We start from the raw sequence: 24,952 nt of genomic DNA on the forward strand, positions 1-24,952 counted from the left end.
AAAATTCCTCGCGAAAAATTTACATGTAAATAGCCATAACTAGATGTGAGAAGATATGAAATATCCTTTGAAATCAGTGATGTACCCTGCCATATCTTGAGGTGTATCACATCCTTACTTAATTTCCATATATAACATTATAATTAAGACATCGTCTACTTCAGTCTTTATTTTTAACGAGTTAACAACTGCTATTGGCCACGTTATTTACGCATTTATTACGAAAAGGTGTTTTCCTCCTTCATTTCAAATTTTCTTTAGAGAACAGCAGTCAACTGCTATTACTAATAAACACCAACATCGCCTTTGAATGTTAACGAGAGATCTCGCAAATGCACAAAGTGAGAAAACTATACCGTACCGAAGATGATCGATAGCATTTTGTTGCAAACGTTTCAGTTTTCTTATTCAAACAGCGTCACGTATCCTAACGTAACTGTACTATACGTATGATGAAAACACACTTCAAGCGCCAGTAGAGATATTATACATTTCTCGCTATAAATTTTCATAATAGCCTTTCCGTAATTAAACCAGACGCGATTGAACATAAACTAACCCCTGAAATCAATTAAGCAATCTGCCATATCTCAAGGTGTATCCCATTCTTACTTTATTGCAGTATTTAGCCTCAAAATTAAGCGGTTGTTTAGTCAGCCTTAATTTTAACGAGTTAACAACCGTTATCGGACACGTTATTTACGTATTTATTACGAATATATGTTCTCTTTCATTTCAAATTTTCTTTACGGAACAACTGTCGCCGGATATTACTAATCGACTCCGACATCTCCTTCGAAAGTCGACGAGAGAAATTGCTAGTGCACACAGCGAGGAAACGATGCCGAAGGTAATCGATCGCATGCAATATCATCGCTAGGTGCATAAATATCGGTAACGGAAAAAATCGCGCGCACTTAATCGCTCGTAATAACGGATGCGCCCGTGATGGGGTTCTCGCTGTAACCAAAGGACGATACACAGCTTAATATAGGAATTTTGAAGGGACAGAAAAATGTTGTCGCTATAAAGGAGTTCTCGTTATATGCCGTACTCGCTATAGCGGACTTCTACTGTATTTCTTTGTGCTGATCAAAGTTAGTTATACACTATGTGCACATTCGTAATAAACACTTTTGCTTATCTCTAGCAGCAATTTCAAAGGATAGTTACTTGTATCCTAGTACTATTTCAAATACTTTGAAATACCAAGTGCAGTTTAGTACCGTGCGGCTGTAACAACTTCAATAATCTGAGATTTGTAACAGTTCGAGACCAGCAAGTGAAATAGAAGTACAATTTAAACAGTAACCAGTATATCATATTGGTACGCGCTCGCGAGATATGTATGAATCGTGTGCGTTTCATTTATTCTGAGCCGCAAAGAAAGACTAATGTTGATTGGGCCTAGACCCTTAATCTAATGACGCCCAAGTCGGGACTAATTACTTGCACATAGGCTAAGCCAATTGTAGCCTAGCATTAGAATCAACATTGTGTACTCATGCACGCAAAACGCTGAAGAGGAGATCTTAATCCACAGCATATCCGCAGACTTTTCCAAGGACGTGAAGAAGACACCATGGCTGTACATGGAATCATAATTTATAAGTTTCATTTCCGTATTGATTGCAGCTACAACGTAAGATTTATTCTGAATCCTCCACCTTATCAATACATTTGTTTACATACTATCATTCACAGTACCGGTTTCGACCCTTCAAGGGTCATCCTCAGCTGATAATTACAAATTTAGTTCTTAAAAAAGCATCACAATAGGAAATATTGTACAGTTGTGACAATTGTCCAATTCAACAGACCATCTAAAAGAAATAATACAATTAAAATAATAAAATAAGTCCTATTTTCTTGGATTATAAAAGTATTACATAGTATAAAAAGACATGTCATTTGCAAATGTTTTTGTAATTTTGATCAGCGTAAAAATTGGAACTTGCAATGTTATGTATGCACTGATAATAGTATTCTTGAAGTGTCCACTATTTTTGCGTTAAAACTTATGGCTAAATGATTAAAACATTTCGGATGTTTATTCTTGCGATTACTATATTGTTTGTTTCACCGTGTTCCTTTGCTGGTAGTATGAGTGTCTTGGAAAGACTTAGACATACACTGACTGACAGAGCAAATGCAACACCAAGAAGGAGTGGTCAGAACTTTATGCCAATTGCAGGGTAGACTGACGTCACTGAGGTATGCTCATGATGTGAAATGCGCCGCTGTGCTGCGCACGTAGCGAACGATAAATGGGACACGGCGTTGGCGAATGGCCCAATTCGTACCGTGATTTCTCAGCCGACAGTCACTGTAGAACGTGTTGTCGTGTGCCACAGGACACGTGTATAGCTAAGAATGCCAGGCCGCCGTCAACGGAGGCATTTCCAGCAGACAGACGACTTTACGAGGGGTAGTATGGTGATCGCGCTGAGAAGGGCAGGTTGGTCGCTTCGTCAAATCGCAGCCGATACCCATAGGGATGTGTCCACGGTGCAGCGCCTGTGGCGAAGATGGTTGGCGCAGGGACATGTGGCACGTGCGAGGGGTCCAGGCGCAGCCCGAGTGACGTCAGCACGCGAGGATCGGCGCATCCGCCGCCAAGCGGTGGCAGCCCTGCACGCCACGTCAACCGCCATTCTTCAGCATGTGCAAGACACCCTGGCTGTTCCAATATCGACCAGAACAATTTCCCGTCGATTGGTTGAAGGAGGCCTGCACTCCCGGCGTCCGCTCAGAAGACTACCATTGACTCCACAGCATAGACGTGCACGCCTGGCATGGTGCCGGGCTAGAGCGACTTGGATGAGGGAATGGCGGAACGTCGTGTTCTCCGATGAGTCACGCTTCTGTTCTGTCAGTGATAGTCACCGCAGACGAGTGTGGCGTCGGCGTGGAGAAAGGTCAAATCCGGCAGTAACTGTGGAGCGCCCTACCGCTAGACAACGCGGCATCATGGTTTGGGGCGCTATTGCGTATGATTCCACGTCACCTCTAGTGCGTATTCAAGGCACGTTAAATGCCCACCGCTACGTGCAGCATGTGCTGCGGCCGGTGGCACTCCCGTACCTTCAGGGGCTGCCCAATGCTCTGTTTCAGCAGGATAATGCCCGCCCACACACTGCTCGCATCTCCCAACAGGCTCTACGAGGTGTACAGATGCTTCCGTGGCCAGCGTACTCTCCGGATCTCTCACCAATCTAACACGTGTGGGATCTCATTGGACGCCGTTTGCAAACTCTGCCCCAGCCTCGTACGGACGACCAACTGTGGCAAATGGTTGACAGAGAATGGAGAACCATCCCTCAGGACACCATCCGCACTCTTATTGACTCTGTACCTCGACGTGTTTCTGCGTGCATCGCCGCTCGCGGTGGTCCTACATCCTACTGAGTCGATGCCGTGCGCATTGTGTAACCTGCATATCGGTTTGAAATAAATATCAATTATTCATCCGTGCCGTCTCTGTTTTTCCCCAACTTTCATCCCTTTCGAACCACTCCTCCTTGGTGTTGCATTGTCACTGTCAGTCAGTGTATCTATAACTAGGCACGATAATCATTTAGCATACAAAATAAATAGAAAGCCCACACATACATCGAATACAATAAAAATAGACTCTACCCACCCCAACACACACAAGAAAGCCGCATACTATGGTATGATATATAGAGCCTTCAATATACCACTAACAAAAGAAGAACTAAAAAAAGAACTCAACTTGATCCATGAAATAGCCAGACAAAACGGATATAAAAAAGAAATGGTCAACAAAATCATATACAAAATAAAAAATCAATCCAAATCGAAGTTAATCAGAACTGAAAAAAACCAAGAAAGATTACGTACTATTCACCTACAACAACACCCAATAATATCCCATAACGAACATCTTCAAGAAACGAGACCTAAAAATAGCCTATAAAACTACACACAGTAATATCAGCGTCCTACACAATTCCAAATCTATTAACAATAAAAATCAATACAACCACTCAGGAGTCTATCGCATGAAGTGTAACGACTGTGAAGCCAGTTACATTGGACGTACTGGGAGGAACTTCCAGATACGATACAATGAGCATATTAATGCAATAAAACATAGTCATTTTTCAGCCATAGGACAACATATCGAATATTACAAACACAAATTTACAAATATTGAAAATGACATGCAAATTCTAAATACTAACCCCAAGAGCCCCTTACTCAATATAATGGAAGAAATTATATAAACCTAGATCAATATGTCAACCCAAATTTTAATTTGAACGAAATCACAGAATAAACCAACATTCTTTTTGATGCAGTCATCCCCCTCTTAAAAAAAAAAAATTACCTAAAAAGAGTTAAGAAGCAACACCCGATACACATAAAAGCACCGCCAAAGAATACCCCCCACTCCAGTCTCACTCTCCCAGCAGCCGCTCCTTCTACCCCTTCAAACTTTCCCTCCGCAGCCACAAGCAGCAGCTCTAGACAAACACGCAACAGTACTCGACGTGCTGCCGTGTAATGCACAACAGTGTCAACATCTACTGTAAGTACAACGCACACTCTTTTACCTCTAACTTAAAACCTAGTAGACGCAACTTCTCACACACATTGTTTCTACTTACAGATAAATACGGCCTACAACATAAAAGGAAGAAGTCTTCACGCTATCTTTCAAAATTCAAGACATCAAGTATTGTAAAACAAATTGACACTTGACAAAATTATACATCAAATTAAGAAGCAGGTCACTAAAAACAAAAATGTTTATTCTTAAAAACGCATTTTACTATCAACTCAGCATTAGTATATACAGAGTCCGCCAAAAAAATGTATACACTCTTTATGGAAGAAAAACTATTCATTGTGGTTTTTTTTTACATTTAAAGTTTGATTACACATGTAGTACTGTCTTCATTTAAACATATGGTTACATGATATGTTCAAAATGTTTACCGTTGGTTGCGACACACATAGCAGAACGACGAGCGGTCGCTGCAACTGCGTCCGTCAATGTTTGAATGGGGATCTCTGCACACGCCGCTGTAATCTCCTGGCGAAGGGCCTCCAGCGTGCGTGGCTTAGGTCGATAGACTTGATTTTTCACAGTTCCCCGTAAGTAAAAGTCCATACGGGTAAGATCTGGCGACCGTGGGGGAACTAAATAGGCCCTCGTCGTCCAATCCAATGTCACGGCAGATTGTCATACAGGAAAGCTCGTACTGCTGCATGGTAGTGTGGCGGCGCCCCGTCCTGTTGGTCGAAGACTTTGTCGGCTCCATAAAGCGCACGTACAGCTGGTAAAAATTTATGTCCGCAACATTTCCAAGTACACTGCTCCAGTGACATTACCATCAAAGAAAAAGGGTCCTAGTAAGCCCCTCGACGACATTCCACACCAGACATTAATCCCTGGTAGAACGACCGCCTTGTCCACATGAACATGCGGATTTTCCGGAGCCCAGTAGACACACTTATGTTGATTCACTGTTTCATTAAGTTTAAACTGGACTTCAGCAGACCACACTGACTTCGTCAGAATTTGTTCATCTTGGGTTACCATTTGCTGATCCCATTCGCAAAATTGCATTCACCGGGCGAGTTGGCCGTGCGCGTAGAGGCGCGCGGCTGTGAGCTTGCATCCGGGAGATAGTAGGTTCGAATCCCACTATCGGCAGCCCTGAAGATGGTTTTCCGTGGTTTCCCATTTTCACACCAGGCAAATGCTGGGGCTGTACCTTAATTAAGGCCACGGCCGCTTCCTTCCAACTCCTAGGCCTTTAATATCCCATCGTCGCCATAAGACCTATCTGTGTCGGTGCGACGTAAAGCCCCTAGCAAAAAAAAAAAATGCATTCAACGATCGGGATCGTCCTCATTAAGCGCATGCAGTAATCGTGGGATGTAAACTTTCCTCTTAGCTGTTTTCAAAATTCGTCGTACACTTGTACTGCTAATCCTCACTTCTAGTGCACATTGCGTAGCAGACTTCTGTGGAGAATTAGCAAAACTTTCCAACACTTGAGCCGACAAAGCAGGACTGGTAGCTGTGCGCACTCTTCCCGATCTTCCTTTGTAAATATCACAAATCGTTCCATCCGTCTCAAACTTACCAGCAATTCGTTTAATTGTTAGGCGTGTTGGGGGTTCTGTTTCAAACTCCCTCTTCCACTGACGGTGCACTTCAGCGGCATTATCAAACATGATAAACCACTTCAGAATGTACTTTCGTTGCTCGAACGTCAAGCATGCTCCAGCCATTTTGTTTTCCCACTATTGTGATACAAGTACCGACATCTATTGAGCGAAAGACTATATTACAACATTTAAAAACAATGATAACAGTTGACAATGTCCATATCCCGATATCGTCTAACAAAGAGTGTGTACATTTTTCTGGCGGACTCTGTATATTATGAATCCTGTACATATACATTGACAATGCCTCGAACTGAACACTAGACAACTACCCATTTCCTCAAAAAGAGTGTCCAAGTCATTCCAAGACACTCATACTACCAGCAAAGGAACACGGTGAAACAAACAATATAGTTATCGCAAGAATAAACATCCGAAATGTTTTAATCAATTAGCCATAAGTTTTAACGCAAAAATAGTGGACACTTCAAGAATACTATTATCAGTGCGTACATAACATTGCAAGTTCCAGTTTTTACACTGATCAAAATTACAAAAACATTTGCAAATGACATGTCTTTTTATACTATGCAATACTTTTATAATCCAAGAAAATAGGACTTACTTTATTATTTTAATTATATTATTTGTTTTAGGAGCCTCCGTGGCTCAGACGGCAGCGCGTCGGCCTCTCACCGCTGGATACCGTGGTTCAAATCCCGGTCACTCCACGTGAGATTTGTGCTGGACAAAGCGGAGGCGGGACAGGTTTTTCTCCGGGTACTCCGGTTTTCCCTGTCATCTTTCATTCCAGCAACACTCTCCATTCTCATTTCATAGCATCTATCAGTCATTAATAAAATCACTTTGGGAGTGGCGACCCCATCGTACTAATAGCCTGTATATGATTCATTTCATTCCTGACCCGGTCAATGACTGGAAAACAGGTTGTAGGTTTTCATTTTTTTCATTTATTTGTTTTAGATGGTCTGTTGAATTGGACAATTGTCACGACTGTACAATATTTCCTATTGTGATGCTTTTTTAAGAACTATATTTGTAATTGTCAGCTGAGGATGACCCTTGAAGGGTCGAAACCGGTACTGTGAATGATAGTATGTAAACAAAAGTATTGATAAGGTGGAAGCTTCAGAATAAATCTTATGTTGTACATGGAATCGACGCCAGGACCAGTCAACCTTCGCTTACCTCTGTCACAATGAGCTAAGCAGATGTGACAGAACGGATATGTAATCCATGGTGAATGACGGTTAGTTGCAAAAGATACGTAACGATATCCATTTAAGCATGTTCCGGAAAGGCTAATACATTAGGATAGGGAAATTTTCAATATGTTTTGTGTAATTAAATGTCAGCCACTTTGGCAAGAGCATTGTTCAAATTTATTTAACGTTAAATGTTTGGCCGGGGCTGGTGTGCATGTAATAGCCCAGGCGATGTATTTATATATTGTAGATAGATGGGATAGAGTGAAATTGTTAGGAGTCTCTTAGTTAGTTTACTTTGCTTAATTAGTGCATTCTGCTGTATTTTATGTCATTTTCATAGAGATCATCGGGTAGAGTTCCTTAAAATTCAAACAGGCTATACGCCCACTGCGTTGGTATAAATTACGACAGTTAACAGTAGAATTTTAGTCAGGTTTCTTTCTGTGCATGTGGAATGTATTATTTTCAGCTACAAGATGTGCTGCGACTATATGTCCATCGTTGGGACATAAGAGGGTCATTTATATTAGCAAGCAGGCAAGTCCAGGAACAAGCATGGGATTGAACCAAGGATATATAAAGTGAAAGGCTTGAAATGCCAGAGGGATGATTTGGGGGACAAATATGTGTGATTAGGCAAGATATGTCATATTATTGCTGGGAGCCATGTCTGAATATGCAATAATTAGCCAGCTGATGAGTTGCTCAAGAAAGCGACGGCTGAGCGAAGAAATGTGAATGGACATTTGTTTCCTCGTTTAAGAGGAGTAGTTTGGCTGTAGGCCAGGCTCTTTGTATTAGCTCCCCAGCCATTGAATACGCCCATCTGACAGCGGACTGCTGTGTTCCCCTCGTGTGGGGAGAAAGTGAAATTTATGAGATCCTGTTATGCTTCCCAGACTTATGCTCCATCTTGCCTGTCAGATTTTGTTTTGATTCCACAACAACTGATCGACCGAAGTACGGAGAGGGAGGGAGGGAGAGAGAGAGAGAGAGAGAGAGAGAGTGATGGACCATTCGTGTCTGTATTCATACACAAGTCTTCATTGCCTGCTAATGTTGGATTCGATCCCCAATATCTCTTTGATGTACAAGTTGTTTGTATATGTGTGTTTATCCATAGGTGTGTTCTTTTCGTGTATGCTATGTATGTGTTTGCTTGTTATATTTTTGTCCTGTGTTGTTTTAATTATGGATTTATCAGCTCAATAGCTGACTTTTGTTGATAACTAGTTCTGCCTGGTATAATTTTGCATATGAGTGTGGACTCATACAGTAGATTCAGTGTAATTTATAAATTAGGTAAGGGAGCCTCCCCCGTGCCAAAGGGCTCATTTATTTGCATCTGTATATGTTGGAATATAAATATAGTGATAGATATTGCACAAATGTAATAGTATTCCCGGAACATCAAATGAACGGTTTTACATCGATGCCCACGTGCAAAAAATGGATTTTGATATTTATGTGGCGCAACTACAAATTAAATGTCCATGTGAATAGTTGTTGTAACCTTGTTTTTTTGGGTCGTTTGTCCGCTTTTGTCTAGATTTTGTTTCTTGTCATGTATAGCTATTCCTGCGCGTATCGCAGTTTACGACAGACTTGGGGTCAATATTTAAATTATAATTCTTGATTTGAACTTAGTATGGATCATTTTTATGTTTTTGGACAAATAAATCCATTCCACTCCTTACATATACATTTCATGATATGCCTCCATATCTCCTGTCCATATACTCATTAGTATAAGTTTATTCATAGTTTATCTTTCACCAAATTTCAGACAGCACCGCGCGCTCTACCTATGCCCTGAGTTAGTCGGATTTAAGGACAAGATATGATGCAATACAAGTGCTGTTATCAACTGACTTCAGCCTTTTAATGGTTATGAATTTCATGTTTTTGGTCCGTATTGAACTGAGAATAATATATAAGCAATAATAATAACAACGTAAACGTTTCCACCTTTTCAATACTAAAATATATTCACAAAATTATAAATTACACGGTACTAGTTTCAACCCATCTAGGGGTCATCATCAGCCGTATTGGAGCAAAGATCACTTTTGGTGAAATCCTTTAAAATAACATTTTCTTAGGATTTCACCAAAAGTGATCTTTGCTCCAATACGGCTGATGATGACCCCTAGATGGGTTGAAACTAGTACCGTGTAATTTATAATTTTGTGAATATATTTTAGTATTGAAAAGGTGGAAACGTTTACGTTGTTATTATTATTACTTATATATTATTCAGCCTTTTGTCGGGACATGTGTGTCTTTACCGTGACAAGCGCTTTGTTTTTGTTTTCTTACCTGTACAGCTATTTGTACCGCTTGCGAGGGGACAACAAGTCCGCCTAGAATAAAAAGAATAATATAACCATACATTCTGAACAGCCGACTTTCAGTTGCTAAATTTGAATAAATAATGTGTTGGAATATTATTGGAAGAAGTATAACAGCACTACCTGTAGTATGAGTGTATTTATCGATGTGAAATTAGGTCACATTAATGATAATGAAGTTACTTCTCAATCTCAACATTTAGAAGATGATTTTTTGGCTAATTTTGTGACAATCTATGAATGCATTTTGTGTTAACTAGTTTAAACTACAATTTAAGAATTTAGTATCTCAACTGAATGTGCACTTCTGTTTACTGGTAGAACTGTCTAGGGCACGGTAAGCTGTCACACTCACTATAATTCTGACTGTAGCAGTGGATGATAGAACGATGTATTCAACGCCTGACTGGAGCTATTCACATTTTGGGTAGACAACTGCCTATGGAACTATCCTCACCTATATGAGTCAGTTGTTAAATGTATAACTTCACAAACCAACAGGCGTCAAATGTTACTAGTTACTTGTGGTAAAATATATATAATTTTACGATGTTGAAGAGAAACTGCGCTCAGGATTAATTTATTATTATTATTATTATTATTATTATTATTATTATTATTATTATTATTATTATTATTATTGTATTGTACAAGTTTCAGTGTATTACCATGGAACTGCTGCCGTGTGAAGAGGGCGTCTACAGTCACCAGAGTACGAGGATGGATTTCATCACCGTGTTCAATCTTTATTATACTATGAGCAACCAGATCATCAGACCATCGCCAACGGAGGAGGAATGCGAGGGCATCCGCCCTAAACAAATCAATTAAGGATGATTTCTCATCGTTCAACATGAATTCTGCAATCTAAGCTAAGTCGATTACACATTATACTATGTATCTCTGTTCTATGTAGGTGTATTTTTCCTTACTTTTGTGGTGTGGTCTCGTAGACGATCATTTGCTCTTACTTCTCTTATATTTCTTCTATTAAGTATGTAGGCAAGTCAATAAGTATCTGCAATTTTGCTCTAATTGTCTTTAGGTTGGCTCTATGGCGTTGTGTGTTCACCAGCCACTAGATTGCACCATTGTCAACGTCTGTGGTGGATTTTAGCATTATCAGATCAATACAGCGTGCGCTGTTGCGATGTAAAGATGGCCACGCCACTCTCTGTTTGCACCAAGGAAGAACGGCATTCCGTAATCCGTTTCTAGTGGTCTGAGGGTGTACCAGGGGTAAAAATTCATAGAAGGCTTTGAGCACAATACGGAGACAATGTTTTGCCACAGCGAAAAATTTACCAGTGGAATGAACAGTTCAAAAGGGGTCGCACAAGCATGAAGGATGAGGAAAGATCCGGGCGTCCATCTGCAGCCGTAATTGATGCCAATATTGAACAAGTGCGTGATCTGATCCTGAATAACAGACGAGTGAATGGATTACTTTTTTTTTTTTTTTGCTACTGGCTTTACGTCGCGCCGACACAGATCTCATGGCGACGATGGGGGAAGAAAGGCCTAGGAGTTGGAAGGAAGTGGCTGTGGCCTTAATTAAGGTACAGCCCCAGCATTTGCCTGGTATGAAAATGGGAAACCACTGAAAACCCTCTTCAGGGCTGCTGACAGTGGGATTCGAACCCATCTCCCGGATGCAAGCTCACAGGCGCGCGCCCCTAACCGCATGGCCAACTCGCCCAGTCACGTGATTGTTGATGACGTGGCAAACCATATGCACATTAGCCATGATTCTGCATATGAAATCATGCATAACAGGCTTAACTTTCACAAAGTCTGTTCGAGATGGGTTCCAAAACAACTCAATAAAGAGCAGAAGCGCAATCATGTGAGAATCTGCCAGCACCTACTGGACCGTCATGGTAATGAAGGTGAAACGTTTCTGAAACGGATCATCACTGGAGATGAAACATGGGTTCACCACTTCAAACCAGAAAGCAAACATCAGAGCATGCAATGGAAACATCCCGGATCCCCAGTCAAAAAGAAATTTAAGAGTCAACCTTCTGGGGGAAAAGTAATGCTCAAAGTGTTTTGGGGCTCTCAAGGGCCAATCCTGGAACATTACCAGGAAAAAGGGGAGATAGTAAATAGTGAACGTTACAGTGATATGCTGGTAAGCAAGCTGAAACCTGCAACAACAAACGCAGAAGTAGATTGTCGGAAGGAGTTATTTTGTTGCATGACAATTTGCGTCCACATACCACCGCATACACCGCTTAAACTCTTCAGATGCTGCGTTTTGAGGTGTTGGAGTATCCTGCGTACAGTCTTGATCTCACCCCGTCATATTACCATCTGTTTGGTCCACTTAAAAATGCTCTAAGAGGCCATCAATTCAGCTTTGATCAAAAGGTGAGGGAAGTGGTGCATATGTGGCTTGCTGCGCAACCAGAAACCCCTTTTGCAGAGGGTATCAGAAAGCTTGTGAAATGGTGGACCATGTGCATTGAAATGCAAGGTGACTATATTGAATAATTATAAAAATTGATTGCAGACACTTATTGACTTGCCCTCATATTTCTACATATGGGTTGTGTTGAAAATGTGGATTCCAACACTGGATATTTCAATCATGTGGAATAGTAGGTTTTTCTAACCACATGTTAAGCTCCTTTGACAGACTTATTATTATAACTGTCATATACAGTCGTATCAGCACACTAAATTTTATTTCAGAACCGGTTTTCAGACTCCAAGGTCCATATTCAGTGTTGAAATATTTTTTAAACATTTCATTTGACATGAGTGTGCTGTCACATTGAGTTTTAAAACAAATAAAATTAAGCCCTGTTGAGATCAACTGTAAAATAAGAAAAAGTGTAAAACTATGCACACAACAGATATAAAACTTTTAATGATGATGTAAAAAATATATATGACATACCATAGTAAGGGCTATATTATCCTCGTGATTTAGTATTAGACAAATGTTCAGCGTGCCCCATACTTAAAGCTGAACGTTTGTCTAATACGAGATCACGAGGATAATCCAGTCCTTTCTATTGTATGCTATATATAAGTTTTATATTTATTGTGTGCATACTTTTAACTTTTTTCTTTTTCTTATTTTACAATTGATCTCAACACAGCTCCATTTTAATAGTTTTAAAACTCAATGTGACAACACACTCATGTAAAATCAAATGTTTTTAAAATATTTCAACACTGATGATGGACCTTAAGAGTCCGAAAACCGGTTCTGAAATAAAATTTAGTTTGCTGATACGACTGTATATGACTAATTATAATAATAAGTAGCACCATCAGCACTGTTAAAAAGATGGCTTTGATATTTTATAATGATTATAATTCCTATGACAGAGGTGAATCAGCGAATGTACATCCGTGTGTTATCTCGGTCAATGTTAAACATTCAAGGAATGATATGCCGTTTGATAACTGACACTATTAATATTAATTTAATATGGTAATAATTTTCATTTTTGAGTAATATTTTGGTAATATTTGGAGCTCATATTCACACCTTGTGGTGACTGCAGTCAATGTCATTGAGATGTTCATTCAGATATCAGGTAATTATTAAATTTTGGAGTCCTCTAGTAAATATATGTGACAATGAATGTGAGCTCGGATCTTTGATAGGTACCAATGTCAATGAATTAAAGTTTATTTCACGAATGTGATACTTTGCTTTACTTCTGACCACGTATTTTCTGCGATATACTGTTATAGATTACAGTAAATGATACTATGAAAGTTTTTGAGGGGAGTTATTGAATAAATTCATTATTTAATGCGAGTGTTAGAATTAGTCCTCAGATAATTAAATTCTGACGCGTTTGGCGATGTTGTGAAATATTAGATGCATGAGCAGCATTTGTATATTAGATGTGGAAGATAATGTCTTTGTGTATACGTCCTCATGGTCACATCTGCAGAGTCTTCTGAATAATAATAAGCCTGAATATAAAATTTTTCATTGTGTGAATGAAATTACCTTGATGTAAATTTACTGATATTTTTTTAGTATATGAGTGCATTTGTTGGCTATTTACCAAGAATTATTTAGATTATAGCACAGATTCTTCCATATTAATAAATCTGAGTGTGTGTTAGTTCAGTTTAAAGCAAAAACTCATTTAATAATTGTTTGAACCTAGGACCACGTGCTAAATTTCATGTTCATCATTAGTACCTGACACGTACGGAGAAAATATAAATATAAGTAGTTGATTTCATCATTTGTAGATATTGTAGTATATTTCTTCTGTACGTTATTCTTGGTAATTAAATTGTAGAATTGTGGTTTCAGTATACTTGTAGTTGTTAGAAACGTAGATAGGAGGATATTATTTATTTCGGACATATGTATGTGCCATGTGGGCAAATCTATGTGTGTTTCAGTGTGTAGGGATTCTGATCTACGTTGCTGTCCATGTTCCAACATCGATGGTTAATTTTGTTCTTTATAAGAGATGTTTATTTTTTTCTTTTCCTTCAGTTCTTTCAATTGACCACTTAACATTATGGTAATTGATTAATTAAATGATAATACATTCTGAACAGATACATACTGTATAATCCCGAAAACCACTCGCCACCAAATAAGGCCCGCACCCTAAATTTGAGACGGCAAAACACGGAGAAAAATAAAAAATCAAATAACTTATATACCTATTTAATTTTCTTCAAATATACCACAAATATAAATTCAAACAGCTTACAATTAATAATATCACAAAAATCGTAAATATAATCGGTCCAATACTCAGATCATTCACAATTCACCGTCATCTGACGTTTCACCATAGGAACTTTCGTCGCCGGCATCTTTCCATAAATAGTCGTCCTCACAACCGTCCCCTGAATTTGAAATTCCACATTTCTTAAAGCTTTTGGACACTAGATTGTTGGGAATGCGCGCCCATGCGGTCTTGATCCAGCTGCATATTAGTCCCACTTCAGGCCTCTTCACTCATCCTGTTGGTGTTAACGCGTGATCACCATCAGACATCCATTCGGTGTACAACTGTTTCATTGCAGTTTTGAAAGGCTGGTTCACGCACACATCCAACGGCTGTAGAATAGAAGTGAGTCCTCTGGGACACTATTGATACATACTGTATGGCTTTAGGTACAACCAAAACCTTGTGGGCTCATAGAATCTGAAAAGTATGTCATTACGAATAATGAAATAAAAAGTCATTCCTTACATATCTCCTAGATGGAACAAAGAACTTCATTTTTTGTTGTGCTTTCTGCACTCGGGTGACCAAACATTCATGAACTGCATACAGAACAGGGTGCCAACTTAAAGAGTATCGGCATGTCGCATTCTATTTCCACTTTGGTGCTCTATGGTATATCGGAATTCCTCTCCAACTTCAGATCGTGCCACTGTAGGGGTCAAATCATTCTTACTCACTGTCTTTTGAAGTCTGTCACAATCTTGAAGTAAGTTCCAAGAATGTGTATCCAGAACTTTTTCAGGGTAACAATAATTGTTAATACTTCCAACTCGTTACCGTCGTACTTCTTTTCTTCTGGTGTAGTCAATTTGCTCACTAAATATGTATGATGTAGCTGATCATCTTCTAGTGATTTCTAAAATAAAATGGCTTCATATCCAAGCTTACTCATATCAGTATGTACCTCGGTCTCAAAACATGATTTATTAAAGTTCAAGACAGGAATTTTTGACAAAGCTTTTGTCAATATTTCAAATTAAATTCTCCAGTATTAAGAGAAATGAAATTCTTGATTTCTCTTGAGCAAGCCACTTGGTGGTTTAGCAATAATCAAGTATACTGGTATGATTTCTTGCAATTGTTTCACATTTTTTGGTTCTGCAAACTTCAGTACAACCTTAGTTTTCTCTGATGATGGATGAAGTTGTCCATTCTCCACAAAGTGTCCTAAGAACATCACTCTCTGTTTTTCAGAAAGTGACATCTGTTCTCATTTAATGCCGCTCGATGCTTATTAAGTCCCATCTTCAAGCGGTGTCACACTTCGTCATCTCGGACAGAGATTATTAAGTCATCCATGTAGGTAAGTAGCACACCATGCACCAATAATGGTAGAAAGACACAATAAATGAATCGTTGGAACACTGCTGGAGAAATGTACAAAACAAATAGTGTTTTACAAAACTGAAACTGACCAGCATGAGTAACAAATCGGTATATTTTCTACTCTGAGGTCAAGGACAACACTAATCTTGTCATTACATTCATCGGAACCTTCTGAAAATCGAAATCCTTTAACACTTTAGCGTCGACGTGTACATTTGCTTTTTTCGTGATAAACTGCTGAAATTAAAAATTAAATAATTGAAGTTCAACCAATTCAATACATAAAAGAAAGAAATGTAGTAATTACATTCTTATTTAAATGGGACCGGTTTCGACCCTAGTCCAGGTCATCGTCAGCCGTAAAAACAAGTAGGCGAAATCACACCGGTCCCATTTAAATAAGAATGTAATTACTACATTTCTTTCTTTTATGTATTGAATTGGTTGAACTTCAATTATTTAATTTTTAATGTTAATAATTTCAATACGGAACAATGAAATTTTTATCTTTAAAAAACTGCTGAAATGCGATATACATTCTTCAGGTTGTTGTGGACTACGGATGTTCGTAATTTCATTCGTAGATGATAATCAAAGACATAATTTATGTTCAAAGTTACTATACTTGTGTCCCCCCATTGGGGTGACATATGGTTATTAGGTTGACTATGCAACAGAGAAAGCGCATGTCACCCCTACCTTTAATTTTACCTTTGTTGTTGTGGAACACTGTGCTCTGTGTTGTGAGCTGTTGATTTACACGCCTTTCAACGAGTTCCTTGTAATTTACAGTTTTGTGACAAGAATTTAATTCATGTTATGTGTTTCTATGTTGAGTAAGCCATGATTACCGATAGAGAGATAGAACAACAACTTGAAAAGGGTTCGAATGTTGAATCAAGAGATGTTGAAATTTAGGATTTGCAATGTGATGCCACCTTTTCCGAGTCGGAATTCGACAGTAGTTTGTGTAGTGAGGACACTAGCAAAGATTCCGGTGCTGTATCGGGCGATGATTCAACCAAATCATCAGCCAGTGACAATTACTGGGGAACATTCTCAGGTTTGCAAAAACATTTTTTTATTCCCACGTAGCCCCGATTTACAATTTCATCTGAGTGCTAAATCTCAACCAGTATGTAAGAATAAAGCAATAATAAACTCCAATCCACATTATTTTCCTTGCCATTAATAATTGAATTCTGATGGTTGCGTAAATGTCAGAGAAATTCCACTGTCTGTTGCGCAATGCACAGCGTGCTGAGAAAGGAATGGGCTCTCTATGCTGCTCTCTATGAACACCTTACGTGAACAAGCAATGCAATACAACAGTGAATGATAGCGCTGGTTTCGTGCGACAGCCTAAAGTTGAGAGGCCTGGACACACTACTGTGTCACCCCACGAGGGGTGACATACTATATTTTGTATGAGAGTCCGTCACCCCACATGGGGTAACATCGTCTTCAAAGTGTTAAATTCTCAGCCTTTTATGATTCTGCCTATAACCCTCATTACAACACACAAATGTATGCAGTGTTTTGATTGCAGTCAGTTATACAGTACAGTGGAAATGATTTTATTTATCTTCTGAATATCTCCCAGCTTGGTCGTAAGAATTGACTTGAAACTTGGAAGTTCATGAAATTATAGTAAAAATAACTTCCTATGTTGTGGGTTCTGACTGCATCTTACCAATGTGCCACAATTCAACTGTTCCTTTCTTCTTCGTTTTCACATACCGGACAAGCCCGCATAATTGTGTCTTTTGAAAAGATTTGTGATACTATGAGACAGAACATAAAAGCAGAGTATTTTCTAATCTGAGGTCAAGGACAACCCTAACTTTGTCATCATGTTCATCGGAACCTGCTGAAAGTCGAAGTCCTTTAAATTCTCAGCCTTTTATGATTCTGCCTATTACAATGCCTATTACATTGCAGTCAGATATACAGCAGACATGTTTTTACTTATCCTCTGAATATCACCCAGCTTTGTTGTAAGAATTACTGTTGATCTGAGAACACGATGTTCATGCCATTATAGTCAAAATAACCTCCTATGTTGTAGGTTTTTACCACATCTTACCAATGTACCAAAATTTAACTACAGTATTCCATTTATCTTTGTTTCCATATCCCGGACAAGCCCCCATAATTGCGGGCTTTTGATCAGATTTTTGATACAATGAGACAGAACATAATTCACTTCAATAAAATTAGGAAAGTGATACAAAAGAGACAGGAGGCATAATTAGCTCAGAGGCTTAGCAGCAGAAGGCTGAGATTTGAATCCCGGTCGATGCTGGGTTGAGATTTTCATATCAAAAATCATGTGGTATCAGGAAAGGCACCCAACCTTAAACACTCAGCTAAAACTAGAATGACCGGGTGAGTTGGCCGTGTGGTTCGGGACACACAGCTGTGAGCTTGCATCTGGGAAAAGTGGGTTCAAGCCCCACTGTCGGCAGGCCTGAAGATGGTTTTCCGTGGTTTCCCATTTTCACACCAGGCAAATGCTGGGGCTGTACCTTAATTAAGGCCATGGCCGCTTCCTTCCCTCTCCTAGACGTTTCCTATCCCATCGTCGCCATAAGACCTATCTGCATCGGTGCGACGTAGAAGAAGAAACAAACTAGAATGAGCCTGGGTAGCTCCAGCAACCACAGGAATAGCTGGATAAGCTGAAGAAATTTAAAAAAAGACAAAAACATAACCAATAATATCCTTCCACTTCATCATTCATCTGAACAACATTCAATACATGACCCACACAATTTTGCTCACTGTCAATCTGATTTTGCTTTCCACATATTAAAAGTAAAAATAGCTTTAGATGAAATGCTTGAACCTTTAAAAAAGCTGAGAATATGATAATTGCACAGGAACAACCATCCAACATCAATCAACATAAATAAGGAAAATATCCAGTGGAAGAATGATCTGTGCAAGAACATGCAACACATGTGGTGAATCAAACACGCAAGATATTTTTATGTTATTCCTTCATCAGTAGAGAGGAGAAAGAGTCTTATGCGAGGCAACGCAACGGACCATAGGTTCTCCATCACTAACCACTCCCCCGCCATCTCCCTTTGGTACTTCACTAATCCCCTCAGAGCATTTGCTAGTTTATACAATCATCTTTTATTTATTTATTTATTTATTCAGGATCAGCAACAGCATAACGCCGAATTACAACGATCTGAGCTATGTACAACAGATATGAATCTAAAATGAAAGATATATAAATACTTACAAAGGACACGAATATACACAATAAAAACTGTACAATCATATATAATACATATTTACATAAACAACGTTATTAAAAAAGAAAAATACATTTACAGTAAATACAGGAGCAGAACGGGAAAGAACAAGAAGGAAAATTAAGTTATATGATAAATATCATGACAGAAGGAAAGAAACGTTACGAAGAGATCTAGGTTGTTGTTGATAGATAATGTATTAAACATTGCTGGAATACGTACCGAAAGGGACCTTTGGGTGAGAGAAAGCCGGGAGTAAGGAGTATGGAATAGGGTCTTCATTCTGGTATTACGGGATGGGACGTGGAGGGGAAATAAGGAAGCTAAATCTGGAGACCTAAACAGACCATTAACTGCTTTGTATAGCAGCTTTAGGTCGGCTACTTTCCTCCGAGCAGAAAGAGTCTTGAGGTTCAGTTTCCCAAGCACTTGGATAGTGCTTAGATTGCGACATGCAGGGACCCTGGCTCTGACGATAGCACAGAAAAAAGATTGTACACGGTCAAGGTGGCAGAGGTTTGAAGAAGCAGAAATGGACCAGACAGACAACTACCCATCTCCAATTAAAACAAAACATCAGAACATTTCCTTTGGGTATGTTCTAACCCACAGTGTGTTCATTTCTCACATGCTTTCAAATATATGTTTTTAATATTTCCTCATCCAGATTCAATTATTTCTAGTCATCTCTATTTGTTTGGGTATCAGTTATATACTATAAATAGACATTCTAATACTTTAATTTATGTTTAGCAAATATATTATAGAAATTTAACAAACCATGAAGCAGTTGCAAGCATTTTGGAGTCAGGACTAAACTGACAATATGAAATAGGCCTTGTATCTCCAATCTGACTGCAATAAATGGAAAGAGCCTGTAACTTCTTCTGAAGTTCCTGTCTTCGGGCTGTTCTTGTTGCTTCAGGAAGATTACGTTCTTGATGAGCCAGTTCTAATCTCTTCTTAGCTCTTGGTAATGAATATTCTGAAAACAAATCAAACATTCTAAAAATCTCCCACAGATTTTCTCCTCTGCAAAATAGACCTAATAAAGTCCACCTAGGTAAGATTAACATCAGCCATTCTCAAAATTCAAATTCAAAAATTCTGCAAAATTCTGTTTCATTTGCTGGATTTCCAAATTCTGTTTGCAAAAATCATGTCAGTACTTTCCATAAGACTCTAGGGGACTTCCCCTTCAAACAGAATATACTCTAATGGCAAAATCAATATTTTTATAGTACTAGCTGTTGTATACTCGCTAACGGATTAGCAGTAATGCTATCTAGTGAAGATGAGTGACAGCAGAAGGCACAGACCACACCGCAATTAACACCAGTCAGTCACTGTTACATTATTGCAGATCAGTTTTAAGGGCTTAGGACAGTAACAGACCATCTTCCAGCTCAATGATATTAAAGCCAAGGCTTTCAATACCTCCTTCTAAGATTCACTTTCCCTCACATTCTTCAAGCGATCGTTTCCTCATGGCTGCCTTCTCATTTTGATAGTCAATTTCATTACCTTCCTGATCAATAGGACTAGTGACTATGCAGTTTTACAAATTATAAAAGTAATCACAACAATCACCACCATCTCCAGTTCGTTTGTTACCATGAATAATAAACCATATTTCCATGTCAGCAATGCTTACCATTGCTGGACTTTGTTTGGGTGCTCTGGAAACAGTGCTTTAACATGTAAAAGAGTAGTTTCCTGGAGAGCCATTAGACTAACAAAGAATATTAATAGGACAATTTTTGTATAAAACTGAATTTTAAGTACAAATGCTGGGTTTTACTTTGTGACAAAAGAAACCACTTGCCCATTATTTTGGTTTTTAGCAACAACAACAACAAAAAAACAGTTCAGTAACTAACTTTCTTCAGCTTATCCCAGTTATTTCTGGGGTCGCTGGAGCCACCAAGGCTCATTTTGGTTCTGGCTGGGGGTTTAAGACCGGACGCCCTTCCTGATGCCACATGAATCTAGAGATGAAAACTTGACCCAGCATGGACCAGGATTCAAACCTCAACCTTCTGGGTGGGAAGCCAGCAGTTAAGCCACTGAGCTAATCCTCATCTCACCTCACCCCCCACCCCCATGTACAAGTTCAGTAAATACCTACATATTAATAGCTGCTATTTTGAAATGGATAATTATTGAATAATCAGAAGAGGCCTTTTTTTGAACTGAAAGTCTGAAATATATCTTTTAAAAAGTTTTCTTTGAGATATCTGAAGCCATTTCTCTCTTCAGTTTCAATTCAGTTAATTTATAATTGTTAGTTTCTTCAGCCTGTCGAAACTAATTTTGAATAAATACATTCATGAACTACCTGAAAAAGAAAACATATGATAACAGAATTACACCTGTTTTAATTTTTTCTTTTACATGTAGTTTATAAATAGACCCCAGAAGTTAGGCAAAATGCCTTTTATTTTCTCTCTCTCTCTTTTTTTTCCTCTTTTTTACTGGGTTGATGTATGAAAGAGTTAAATATAGATAAATGTCTTTCAGTATATTTGGGAATGGTAGGGGCAATTTTTATTTTGCCTTTTTTGCCTATTTTTGATGTTATTTCATATTTTAAGGTTGAATGCCTTTTCTTGCCTATTTGCGCTGTTACAGATTCTTTCTGCTATTATTTGCATATTTAGAAAAAAATACTATAAACATTTTCAATACATATCATTACCTGTTTCTATACTACTATCAAACAGGGACTGCAGCCGGGCGAGCGTCAGGTCGACTCACAAACACGCACAAGCATACGGGATTAGGATCGACCAGACTCCCGACTCATCAGTCACCTAGTGAACTTCAGTACATCAAACCTTGATTTATTTTATTTGACACTTTATTTTTAAATATTTAATATATGCATATATCAGTTCTACACAACATAACAAGAAAAGTTATACCAAACAATCAATAATTTAGACATTTTAGTCTATATTATTTTGCATTTTCTAAAATATGAATTATAAATTTTTAGTTGCATTTTACCTGAAATTGGCAATTTTAGATTGTTTGGTATCATTTATCTTGTAATGGCATGTGCAACTGATATGTATTCATCATTTTAAGATAAAATTATAAGAAGTTGTAAATTTCTCTTCCTCACCCCATTCCAACATTTATGTAATTTAAACTAAGGTCTTTAAAAAGCCCTCATTACTCAAAAAACACAAAGTTATTGGGATTTAACCAGCAGAAGAGAAGGGATGAGAGAAGTATGTCAAGGCATGTTTCCAATTAAAGGTCCAGCTATTATTGTCCTTCGCACCCACATTCCTGCACCAGTATTCTTGTTTCTTCTCATACCACTCCTTTTGTCTAGGCCAAAATAGCTGAGCTGTTAAAAGAACTCCTTTTGTGACAATGCAGAGTTGGATTTTCCCAATTTCTGAAGGAAAGAAGATGGGGCAGAGAAGGATGATCCGTTCTCTGTAGCAGGTGGAGTGAGCATTTAGTCTGCTGCTTAACTTGTTAAAAGTATTTTGGGTGTTAGTGTACACTGTAAGATTTTTATCATGCCAAAATTAAGTAGGACTGCATTGTTAAGTAGTAAACTACACGGATATGTCCGTGAATTTGGTTTGTACACTCTTTCTACGGATGGTTCTATTCTCTACTGCAAAAAAAATGGTACTTTATAATTCAACATTTTGCAATAGCCAAACACATCTGGGATTTCTAAAATGGCTGAGCAGAAGATCTCTCTGATATCAACAGTGGTTGCCACAACCAGCAGACAATCTCAGTTTTCTCTGGATCTCTGAAGAACTTTCTTAGACTCAGGAATTCCTTTCTGGAAACTGGAAAACCAGTCCCTCAGAATGTATAGACAGAAGTATACTAATGAAAAGGTTCCATCAGAATCTACACTACCGGGCGAGTTGGCCGTGCGCGTAGAGGCACGCGGCTGTGAGCTTGCATCCGGGAGATAGTAGGTTCGAATCCCACTATCGGCAGCTTGAAGATGGTTTTCCGTGGTTTCCCATTTTCACACCAGGCAAATGCTGGGGCTGTACCTTAATTAAGGCCACGGCCGCTTCCTTCCAACTCCTAGGCCTTTCCTATCCCATCGTCGCCATAAGACCTATCTGTGTCGGTGCGACGTAAAGCCCCTAGCAAAAAAAAAAAAAGAATCTACACTCAGAAAAACTGTCTGTTATGAAGAAACCCTGCAGAGGATTTGTACCGGAGTGTCGGGAAGGAAAAACTAGATCTCCAATGATCAAACTACAAATGCAATGGGATGTTACATGGCCATCATCATCATCATCATCATAACTATGGAAGAAACACAAATTGATCCTTCCATATTTCTTTTGACAATGGAAGAAATGGAGAGAGCAAATAGTTCCACTATCACACAGTTGTTTATAAATTCCTTAATGCTACTCTGGAATATGATGTGATGATGTTCTGCTTTTTGTCACAGATGCAGCACCTTATATGAAGAAAGCTGCCGAAGCCTTGGAAGTCCTCTTCCCGAAAATGCTCCATCCCATATGTCTAACCCATTGGTTCCACAGAATCACCGAAGAAGAAGTAAGAAGTTTGTATCACTATAATGACAAGTTGATTTCGAACACAAAGAAAATAATCCTAAAATCACCTTCGCCAATCTGGATTTTTAAGGAAATAGTACCAGAACTCTCTTTATATTCAAAACCAGTTTTGACCAGATGGGGAACCTGGATCTGTGCTACTGTATATTACACCAACAATTTGAACAAGATACGTGAGGTAATTGATGCTTTGGTTCGTGAGGCGAAAAAGCTGGTGTACCATCAAGAACTTAGCAATGATCTGGCATTTATAACAGCACATTATGGTGTGCTACCTGAAGCAATTACAAAATTGGAGAAAGGACATGATACACAGGTGTCATCTATGGCTATCGTTGAAGTTACAATAAACCAGCTGCTGCGAGCACCAGGAGACAAAGGTTTGGTTGTTAGTGACAAGTGTAAACATGTGACGAGTGCTAAGAAACTGTTGAAACTGGAACCAGGGTGGCAAACTGATAAGATCGTCACACGTGGCGCTGGCAAGTTGCAACGCGTAGTTCCATTCCTGTGTGAGGGCGATGTAAATCAATGAAGCCCAGGTGTAGAAGTACTGTCTCTGTCCGAGGTCCATGCGCCCCCACATGGAGAGGGCCCAAACTATGCCCTGGGCCTCGTGTTGATCCCGACCGACTGGAGGGACTGGGACCAGTTGTTTTAGCGCTTCTGCTAGGCGGTAGACGCTGATTGTCTGGCAGTGGAAGACGGTTTGGGTATGTTGGAGGAGCCAAGGTTCGCCATGGGACGTCGTCATCATCATCATCAGCGTCCTCCTGGTCGGTATCCAGGTCGTCCGAGTGTTGACTGGGCCACCTGGTTACAGCGGACGACCCTGACTTTCCGTCTGAAGCAGACATCGCAGGGCCTTGGCTTCGACCTCGTCCGTCACTGGAACCTCCATCAGTTCCTGGAGACTCCGCTTGACCTCCAGAGCATCCTCAACGCTCTCCGCCATGTTTCTATTCTTCTGTTCCAGTTAGCCTGCCCCATGCTGTACCGTACCGGGACACCGCCATGGGACGGTACGCCACCAAGCTTCTTCGGGACGGTGCCAGGGCCACGAGATGTCCCAGTGATCTTTCGACCAACACAGCCGTCCCAGCTCATGGACCAGGGCGATTCCCGACCTCGAAGAGCATCGCATCATCGAAAGGGGTGAGTGTACGTCAGCCTTCTCCCTGTTCCTCGTTCCCAAGGAATCAGGGGTCACGCGGGTCATATATGACCTCGCATGGACCCCATATATCAAGCATCCTCACTTTTCACTCAAAGGCCCAGCGCAGGTACTTGTTTCCACCCCTCCTCACCATCTCTCATGCA

At 39.4% G+C, this 24,952-nt stretch overlaps 1 protein-coding gene across 2 annotated transcripts in view; it reads right to left on the reverse strand.

The window, feature by feature from the left end:
- U4-U6-60K (U4-U6 small nuclear riboprotein factor 60K) overlaps positions 1 to 24,952 on the reverse strand; it is a 166,618-nt gene that overhangs the window by 64,711 nt on the left and 76,955 nt on the right. For both annotated transcript variants that reach the window (XM_067148679.2, XM_068227944.1), the window contains exon 5: positions 19,833 to 20,037. In XM_067148679.2, coding sequence (XP_067004780.2) covers positions 19,833 to 20,037 — 205 coding nt within the window. The remainder of the gene's footprint in view (positions 1 to 19,832; positions 20,038 to 24,952) is intronic.

Source organism: Anabrus simplex, chromosome 5 (genome assembly GCF_040414725.1).
Source record: "Anabrus simplex isolate iqAnaSimp1 chromosome 5, ASM4041472v1, whole genome shotgun sequence".
NCBI classification, from domain to species: domain Eukaryota; kingdom Metazoa; phylum Arthropoda; class Insecta; order Orthoptera; family Tettigoniidae; genus Anabrus; species Anabrus simplex.